Source organism: Austrofundulus limnaeus, unplaced genomic scaffold, assembly GCF_001266775.1.
Source record: "Austrofundulus limnaeus strain Quisiro unplaced genomic scaffold, Austrofundulus_limnaeus-1.0 Scaffold1615, whole genome shotgun sequence".
Classification (NCBI taxonomy): Eukaryota; Metazoa; Chordata; class Actinopteri; order Cyprinodontiformes; family Rivulidae; genus Austrofundulus; species Austrofundulus limnaeus.
Genome location: NW_013954017.1, coordinates 27,277 through 37,653, shown reverse-complemented (window position 1 = coordinate 37,653; position 10,377 = coordinate 27,277). Strand labels below are relative to the sequence as shown.

Here is a 10,377-nt window from a genome sequence, read left to right as displayed (position 1 = left end):
ATAAAATACAATATATAATCCAAGAAAATAATCATTGGATTTCCATGTACAGCTGATTATCCTGCTGGGCAAAGCCATATTAAGACGGTAACGAACTTAAAAAACACAAAAAAGGGCAATAATTCACTTCGTTTTATAAATAATGAGTTCAAATTTGTTGTGGTAGTAGCTGAGAGTCATACACAACATACTTCAAGTGCTGCTCATTCTATATTCTCATCTTTGCTTAAAACTGCAGCATTAATATTTGGTGTAAACTCTGTTGTCTGTTAGCAAAATACCTCATAAATCACTGGATGGCTTTTAATCAGGGGCGGTTCTAGGGGGCGGGGCCACAGAGGCATTGGCCTCAGCTGAAATCTGATTGGCCCCCTGAAGTGCCTCTGTCCTGTCACTCATCTGTCCTTTACCTGGGGTGATGATGGTGGATGCAGTTYAATGTTCAAACACTAGTTGCACTAATGAGTCAAATAGTAAAGTCCAGAATGAATCGAGCTGACAGAATTCTTCTCTTCTAAACAATCCTACAAAAAAGTCTTTCAGCTGACAAATGATGGCTGGATTTTCTCACATGTTGTGTGTTTGAAAATATTTTATCCATGTACAGTAAAATGTATGAAAAACTGGTGAGGAGAATTTACTGTGCAAGAGCTTTGGTACAACTTTACAATGAAGCTCCCCTTATACACTGTAAAAAATGAAATGTTGAATTTACTTAACCATGTTATGTGACCTGGTTCCACTTAACTGAGTTGAGTAAATTCAAAGCAATAAACCAGTTTTTTAACCAAAGAACATGAGCATGTTGCTTTGAATTTACTCAACTCAGTTAAGTGGAACCAGGTCACATAACATGGTTAAGTAAATCCAACATTTCATTTTTAGAGTGTAGACGGCTTATAAAGAGTTTATAGATAGGTTATTAATTCATTTGTAAAGTTTACACTTCATAAATCATTAATAAATTAAACTGGACAATTTTGTTTCTTTCTCGTCCTAAATTATTGCATAATAAACACTTATTAATAATTTTTAAAGTGTTTACAGTTTAATAACCTTTCTATAAACTCTTTAAAAGCCATCTATAAGGGGGGCCTTATTGTAAAGTGGTACCTTTTTTTAATAAAAAATTGTTTGAAGTGTAAAATGTATACACTGGGAATTTGTGTGAAAGGATGTTGAACAAAGACTTGGCACCTCTATGAATATTGTGGCCCCTTGATGGCCCCTTACTCMKAAAAATCCTAGATCCGCCACTGCTTTTAATGATACTTTCRGGAAATAATCATCAGACATACATTTACAGCTGACTCCATTTTGAATTCAATCCAGTTCAAGAGGTTTTTCCACAGCTGATCAAAATCAGCCAACACAATAGTTGTCTAGAGTCAGTTTTAAAGATATTGAGGTAAAATTTGGTGTGGTAGTAGCTGAGAGTCAAAGTTTGAATCCAAAGTTTACATTAAAACTCCTGTCTTTAAATAAAAAAAAAGAGAAAAAATAAAGAAAAAAATCCCCATAAACATCCTCCTCACAGAGACAGAAATAAAAGTAGACATTCTTAAACCCATACTGTACACATAAGCTGAGCAGTAGGCAGAGAGCACCTTTTTTTTGTGTGTGTGGCGTTGAGATAAATAGGATTAGGGATTTGGGAGATTTAGAGGAAATAATCCGTCTGTGTATCAGAGAGAGGCAGCAGCTGTGATGATCAAAAGAGAACGCTATGATTCAGAGCTCAGAAATCTCTGCGTGCACCAAAAAAAAAAAAAGAAGAAAAATGTTGGAGTGACATTTTCCCCGGTCTTCCCTCCAAGGATCGGTTTTCATTCTGTCAGTGTGACTGCTGTAATTGCCACATAATCACCTCATTCTGTACAACACCGCGAGTGCGTGCGTGCGTGTCAGTGAGTGTGTGCGAGCCAGGGATAGACAGAATTATACATTCATAGTAATTAATCTGATTTTCAGTTTACATCAGGGGAAAGACATGGAGCTAGTCTGTTTGTTGTTGGAGTTAGGACTAAGCAGGGGATTGGATTCAGTTATTTAACACACGGTTGATTTGAACAGCTGCTGTGTTGTGCATCTAATACCTTCATAAAAACACAACACAGCCTGAAAAACCCACACCAAAAAGCTACACACACACACACACACACAGAGCTAAATTCTCTCCTCTGCAGTCTTAGTTGGTTGCGCGGGCCACCCACCCTCTTCATTCTTCATCTGCACACACACAAAGCAGCTCAGAGGCTTAACGTCCACCAAAAAGTGCTTCAACACATTGCAGAAAGGTCAGCTGTTTACAGAGGGAGGTCTGAGCTTTTCAGAGTTGCCACATTAAGAGAGAAAAAAATGCAACCACAGTGATTCCAGGGAAGTCTGAATTTAACCAAAACCAGCTTAAAAAAAAGCTTTAGACGCTTGACATTTGCTACTCAAACCAAGTCTGAAAGAGACCAAATCCAACTTAGCTTCACAACAAAGCACAAAACAGATTTATAAGTGGCTGTTATGTAATAAATAAATCAGTTAACAGAAAACATTTGTGTAGATTTGTGGCCATCTGAAGGAAAACAAAGTGTTTGTGTGTAAACCTATCAGCAGGAAAAGTAATGATGTAAATGCAACATGAATGGAGTTAGCTTGTTAAAATTTTCTTTAAAAATGTTATATTTTTTTGATCGCTGAAACGGTTTTATTCTACACTGTTAAAGTGGAACAATAACTGAAAAAATGAATTCAACTTGTAAAAAATATCTAACGTAATTTTTTCTTGCTAGTTTATCCAAACTAGGTTATTAAGTATATTAAATTATATATGTGTAATAAAAGAACAGTCTCAGCTAATATTTAATGTATATTTAGGTGTCCATAAACTACAGTACCTCTCAATGTTTTCATGCAGATTTGTTTTAGCAAAGCTAAGGAGCAAGTTTCAGGTCTGAAAAGTGACAAAAGTTCCTTATTATTGTTTAATACCAGAGAGTTAAAGACTCCATGTACAAAACAAAAACATGTTTATTTTCTGCACATTTCAACCGTTTTTCTACTTTAAGACTAAATTATTCCTGAATAAATGTAAGAAATGTACAAAAACAGTTTATTTCTAAAGCATGTCTGGTAAGAAAGAAACATAATTTACATTTTTACAAAAAGAAAAAAAAACAAGTTTAATGTTAAAACTGTCAACACTGACACTTCCTCTGGAACTGAAGTTTGACCCAATAATTTAATCATAAAGTCTTACAATATTCTTTGCATTGTGAAAAAGAAAACATTTCACATAAAGGCATTTTAGCATATCTCCCAGCTCAAGGTTAAACAAGACAATTTGTGACAAAAAATATTTGTTTAGAGTCGATTTTTTTTAACCCTTTCTCCACTAGGAGTTCCCACTTGTACAAGTTCATAAAGTCGTATTACATGATATTTAATTTCTATGACCAAACCATCCAAACAATAAGACATGAAGCGTTTCACAGATAAAAAGGCAGAGTGTGGATGAAGTGCAGCAGCACAGATTTGTTGAATGCTTTCAGCTCAGGTGGACTGAAATATGTCTTTAACATCCATCAATATTCTGGGAATGAAAAGTGTTTAGTCCTAAACAAAAYGAGTGGGAAAATAATCTGTTAAAAACAGGAGCATTAATGAAATTAGAGGATTAAATCAATCTCTGGAACTCTTACATCAGTTTTCAACCCATTGTTCGTTCAATCAGGATTAGAAGAAGTGATCTTTTTACATAACAAACCACATTAAACCTTTTCTAACAACACTTTTTGAAACACTTTTTGAAGCATATGTTCCTGTGAGACTTTCCTGCCTCTGAAATTAACTTTTTACAGGCATGACGTTRGACAAGTCCATTTAAACTTTAGGAAGTTCTAAACTCTGGTCTTAAAGTACAGTGTGTAGGTGGAGTTAGCAYTACAGTGCGGTTAGTTAGAGTAGGAGGTTTTATTTGTACACAAGCAGTACTTTTCAGATTGTGTAGGTGTATTGGAGGGCAAACTGAGGTCAAAATGTTCATGCTGAGATCAGGAGCACTGTCTGAAGCAAAATACAAACATAATTTACATATAATATTTATAAAACCATCATCTGTCAATTGTTTGTTCCAAAGTTCTGGATGTTTCTGCTCTCTGCTTCTGATTGCTTTTTATGTACATACTCACCAATAGTGATGGTTTGTTCCAATTATGTGTTTTAACATCTGAAGTTCTTTAAACCATCATTTGAAGACTCCATTCTCATTAAAGAGWTCTGTTTGGTCTTTGAACCTCAACTGCTCTACAGCACAAAGAAGCAGACACCAACGTCCTTGTTTTCTGTCTCCGTAAACGTCCAACTGCTCTGTAATATTCCCAGCTGATACAAGACCTGATGAATGTGCAGATGACACGTTTGTCGTCTTCCTGGCAGAAATAGTGCCAATAGAATCCCTTTTGTCTGTGATGTCTGGCTCCAAGTGAAAACTTCAAGAAAAATTTGCGTTCATTCCATCATTTCAGTATATGACTTCGTAAACAGTGGCCTTCTTGTCCCCTGAACCAGTAACGATGTACTTGTCATCTATAGATATGTCGCAGCTCAGCACTGAGGAGGATTCTTTAGACTGGAGAAGAAGAAAAAAGGAAATTACAAGAGAAAAGGTTTACAAAAAAACTTGGAAAAGCTCTTTTTGTGTGCGAGTTAGCTGAAATAATCTCCTTTTCCTATTTACATTTCTGAAATGTGTACGAGACTGTAGCCATCACGTGTTTGAACGACAGTTTAAGTGGAGCCTAGGCACTGCATATGTATCTGTCCATATTTTATATGTGATTAAAGCTAAAATTGTACAGCAGAGTTATTATCCTGGCTCTTTATGATCCAGTGATTTATGGCGAGGAGTCATGTGGCGATGCAGTGCTGGTGGAAATGGCCTGTTAAAGCTGAAGCAGCACATTCAGGGCTGCAGTTTTATAAGACACATATTTTATTAGTTTATAGAGTGAATGCAGAGATCTATTGTCCCAACCTGGAAAATGCTGGCTCCATAGGGCGTTCTCCATGCATTCAATAAGTTGTCCTTTCCTGTACTCACAAACCATTTGCCTGTGTGGAAACACACACACACACACACACACACACACACACACACACACACACACACATAAATAAATAAATAAATACACTTCAATAAGAAATCACAGGGGAAAACAAAATATGCATCTTCAAAAAAAATGCTGATGACAGTAAAAAAGAAAATGCTTTGAGGAATGAAAGACATGAACTATAAGATGAAATATAGTTGGGAAAAAATGTTTTTTTTTTGACCTAAAACATCCAGTTACAGAAGTAGTTCTTTTATACCTTCTCCCGTTCGATTTAGTTTTTTTAATGAAAGGATCTGATTTTATAGATGATTAAATTGACTCTGATAAAAATGGATCAGGGAAGCACCACATTTCTTGATACTGAGAGAGCGATGTCCTTACCACAGTAAGCAAACTGCAGGGAGAGCACACAGCTCTCATGCAGATGAAGCTGGTATTTGTCAGGCTTGGTGACATGAAGAACCTCAACGTTGCTGCTCTCCATTCCTACAGCAAGCCACTCTCCCGTCGGACAGTAACCGAGAGAGAAGATCTGGATGAAAGAGACAGAAAGTATCATTAAATTTCCATCACACTCAATTATCTTTTCAAGTTTGGTAACTAAGATGCTGTTGATACACCTGCGTGAGCGTGTACCTGTGATGTGAAGTCGTGCTGCTGCAGCTGCCGCCCCTCCCTCAGATCCCAGGAGCGAACTGTGTTATCCAGGCCTCCGGTCCACAGCTTGGTTCCATCGTTGGAGATGTCGATGCAGCTGGCTCCATCTGTGTGGCCCTGAAACTGTCTGTAAAACACACGTGCAAGTTTTTAGTTAAATAAAACGCAGAGACGTTCAAGCAAAGACACAATAATATGCCTTGGGTTATGGGAGCCATCAGCAGGTATCTCAGGCTAATAAACATTTCTTATCAGCTGCAGCTGTTCCAGTAAAAAAAACATAAAAAGTTCATTTGGCCAGGACTGGAACTTATTTTATATTTAAGATAACACATGCAGGTGATTAGAGGAAGTCAGAAAGACAAGGCAGGGATAGTTGATGCCTGTATTTTCTTATTTATATATAAAAGTGACACTGAAAATGAGTCCACTTCCCACGCTGCCTGTTCCTGTTGATTAAACACATCTGTCTTATCTCTTACCGAACAAGAGTCTGGTTGTGTAGATCCCAGACGGCTATGTTTCCATCACTGCAGCAGGAGAAGCAGACCTTGGAGTCTGGGCTGATGGCCAAAGCGTAGCATGCCGGTGCTGACGATGTTAGCTCCGCTTTAATTCTGGGAGTGGGCGTGGCCAAATCCCAGATCGACAGCGTGCTTGCCTCACCACCCACAATAAGTGTCCGACCGTCAGGGAGGAGACGACAGGAGCGGATGTAATTATCTCGATTCTGTTAAAACATTAAAAAAGTTACTGATGACCGTACTGACTTTCTGTTAATTTGTTTAATATTTTTTACTATTAAACTGAAAAAACTTTCATGTATCAAACTGTTACACATCGAGTCTAAAACGTTTTGACTTCTTTAAGTTTTATGTTTTTTTTTGTTTTTTTACTGTGTCCTCACCAGACAATCAAGCTGAGACACGGGGCTCTTGTTTCCTGGATGACTAATATCCCAGACCTTGACACAACCCTTTCCTCCAGTGTAAACGTGTCGGGTGGGGTTACTGATGGTGACGGCACACACCACCTCCCCATGGTTCAGGGTGTTTATCTGACGGGCGTGACGAGGGATACCTGGTCCCACCAGAGCATCTGGGGGGAAAGAAACTGGCTGCATCTGTCCATCTGCTGCAACGTGGAAGGAGTAGGCCCTGATGGCAGAAAGAGAAATTAAACAGAACATAAGAGTGTAATTCAGATGAGAAAAAGAGAAGAAAAAAGAAAGCTTTGTAAAAAAAACTATTAGATGGTTGTTGCTTTTTTAAAGTAGTACTGTAGATGGCAACACAAACACACTTACGGTTTTCCTCCAGGGATTCCTGTAAGACTAGGAGGCATTCCAGGGACTCGCATGTGAGGATGAGGATCAAAACCAACCTTCACAGAAGAAAAACATGTTTCTTGAGTACAGTGCAAACTTGGGTTCATGGGAATAGGCAAAATGAGGACAGGTCAATATTAACCTGTGGAACAGAACACACACACTCGTGAGCACAAAGCAAACACATGGGCAAAGCTCTCTGTGTCTGTACTGCCCACCTCCCCACACTAGTTCAACACAAACACACTCATGYAGCTGCTGAGTACACAACCTGAGTTGCTATCAAGTGTTGCCCAGACACAGCTGTGAGTCTCCTAAACCTGTTTAAACAGCGTAATGAACACTACGCAAATAGAGCCAAGAGTGATGAGGTGATTGAGCGTAATGCTCACTGGCATATCCACTGTATAAATACTGTCACAAAGACTAGAGAAATACTCTTAAATAGCTGTTGACATGTTACGCACTTCACAATATCAAATGTTCAGTGGTTGTGGAAAATATTTGAACCCCTGAACATCCAAACACCAAATGACAGTTTCACTTCTTTTTGTTGAAATAAAACAAAGCAATGTAAATTTTCAAATAGGACCGAGTAAATATTAAATAAAGTGAAATCCTTGATGACTCGATGAYACCTGTGTTTATGCAGGATGTGACAAGTGATTTTAATCTTCATGTCTGAAAGCTAGAACAGTTTGAACTGTCAAAACCTACAAGGAAAACATAAAAGAATCTCCACATAGTGCTTCCTAAGGGGGACATCCTCATAGCTAATTGATTTACATTGACAAGACAAGGACAATCAATGATTCAAGGATTTCTTAAACGTGCATGAATGAGTCAGAACAACACTCTGGGTATGTTTTACAAGAGGGAACGACATAACATAATATATAATATAAGCACTTTAAATTTTGGTTTTGTTGATTGGGTTTTAGTCACTTGTTTCTGACAAACAGTACACACATCACTCAAACCCTCTCAAAGACAGGAGCTCTAATCTTCTACTCACCATAGGTGAACGGCCGTATGCAGCCACAGCAACTGCAGCTGCAGCACTCATCTGAGGCGACATGTTGTGCAGTCCTGCTGCGTAGGCTGCAGCACTGGCTGCACCAGCTAGTTCCCCATTTATCCCTGCTGCATGAGGCAACATACCAAACGCACCTGGATATGGCCCTGGAACAGCAAGGGGAGTTCTCAAACCTGCAGCTAAAGAAACAAGAGGGAAGAGAGAATGGCTCACAAACAGTCCCAATACTACTAATCTTTGATTAGGTTTATGGTGAAGCAGCACAAATAAATTCACAGAAATGATACTGGATTAAAATAGAGAGAGAGATTAAAAATATATTGGACAGAATAAATGTTTATAGTGGACGTACTAGGAGGATGTGGTATCTCCATGGATGGGGGTTTGGACAGACTTGGTCGGATTCCAGGTGTGGAGCTTGGACCTGGGGTGGAGTCGCCTCTAGGTGTGGGAGTGCTTGACTTTAGACCTGGTGTWCCTGCCTTTTCTCGCTGTCACACAGAAAGGAACAAGAAATGTGTCACTAGAACACATTTAYTGGGTCTATCCAACTATATCTTTAAACAGATGACAACTTTTACCACTGTCATCTCTTTGGATTTAAGGGAGGAGGAGCTGGCTGATGAAGCAGTGGAAGCTGGACTACAGGGGTCTTTCTTGAGAAGACGCGCTTTATCCAGTCCGTTTTCTCTGGGGGAGGGAAGCGGTGTGCCACGGGGGGAGGCTGCATCCTGATGGATTAACAAATACACAGTAAACAACTTAAGAACAAAACTGCACAACAGTTGTGTGGGATATTTTATCTTATTAGAAAAAGTGGAGTAAACAAACATTTTTATAAAAAACAATTTTTATAGAGAATTGACATCCGTCGTGGCCTGTATTTAAGCATTGGCTTACCAGCAAGTTGAAAACAATAAAAACACAATATTAAAACAAACTGACCTCGTTCGACACATCCACCACTAAATTGTCATCGCTTTTCTCTCCATCGCTGTCCTATGAGGCAAATCAGATCATCAGTGAGGACACAAGTTAAAAGAATAAATCTATGCACTTTATGCAATAATCTTGAAAAAAAAAAACACCAAAATAAAAACTAAATCTTACATAGTGGCTGGAGTCCTTGTCATCAACTTTGCGCTTTTTGGTGTCATTTGAAAAGTCAGGACCATTGCGTCGCTTATCTGAGTTCCTGAGACTTTCCGGCAGAAGTGAGTTACTCTGTAGACAGACGAGAAAGGAAAGGGAGGTGCAGAAAGCATTGAGATATGGGGAGAAGGGATAGTAAGAGATAAGAAGTGTAGGAAAGAAAAAACAAGAGTTGGTAAGAAGAAAGCAAAAAAAAAGTGAATAAATCTCGCCATTTGGTTTAAGTTGTGATTTGCTGCGTGTGCATTCTCAGTGAACTCGCTAAACCAACAGACCCATCTACCACTAATTATAAGAGCTTTTCAGTCATGTGTGGAGAAGGTTAGAAAAACACTTTCGCTCACAAATAGGTTAACAGTTCACAGAAGCATGAATTAGGCGACACTAACACTTTAACGGCAGCCTCTTTTCTCACTTGACCAAAGCCAGTCAGTGCCAAACACAAACACATGCCTCTGAAGCTGATGATTACATTAAGTGGCTCTCAAAATCTATCAGTGCTCCCTCTCCTGGCTCTGACAGACTGCAGTATGTGCATGTGTCTGTGTGTGTGTGCGCACTGAGCACACACCAATGCGTGTGTGTGTGTGTGTGTGTGCACAGTGCGTAATTGACTGTGAAAGCCTGTGTGTACAATCAAGTGTGCAACAGATTGACTGTGTATTACTTGCATAACATTCTAGTGTCCCTTAGTGTATCAGGAGCATGTGCGCACGCACGCGTGCGTGCACACACACACACACACACACACACACACACACACACACACACACACACACACACACGGCCTCCTGACCAACGGATCCTATTGTTATTGGATTAAAGCTTCATGTTGAGTCCATTATAGTCTCAGCTTGTCAATGAAATGTGCATCCAACATACACAAACACATGCACACATCTAGTCAGGGAGCGAGCACTGAGTGGGGAAAGGGTAAATGAAGGAGGATCAGCTAAAAAAAAAGATGGGGACGGACGGGGGGTGAGAAAAAAAAAGAAAATGGGAGGAGATGAGATTAGAGAGAAAAAGGTGGAAGGAGGGGTGTGAGAGTGTGGAGGAAAAGAAAGGTTGACTTGAGACGTGGGGTGGGGGAGGCA

General features: G+C 39.2%; 1 protein-coding gene across 2 annotated transcripts in view; it reads right to left on the bottom strand.

Moving 5' to 3' along the window:
* Nucleotides 1–3,006: 3,006 nt before the first annotated feature.
* The window catches only part of LOC106535916 (transducin-like enhancer protein 1), a gene marked incomplete in the record, with an annotated part of 20,381 nt that continues 13,010 nt past the window's right edge, over nt 3,007–10,377 (bottom strand). Inside the window, 12 exon segments of one of the 2 annotated variants that reach the window (XM_014033066.1) lie at nt 3,007–4,624; nt 5,030–5,106; nt 5,490–5,640; nt 5,745–5,892; nt 6,248–6,495; nt 6,673–6,922; nt 7,072–7,148; nt 8,108–8,307; nt 8,481–8,619; nt 8,710–8,859; nt 9,074–9,127; nt 9,239–9,352. In XM_014033066.1, coding sequence (XP_013888520.1) covers nt 4,517–4,624; nt 5,030–5,106; nt 5,490–5,640; nt 5,745–5,892; nt 6,248–6,495; nt 6,673–6,922; nt 7,072–7,148; nt 8,108–8,307; nt 8,481–8,619; nt 8,710–8,859; nt 9,074–9,127; nt 9,239–9,352 — 1,716 coding nt within the window. 2 annotated transcript variants of the gene reach the window in all.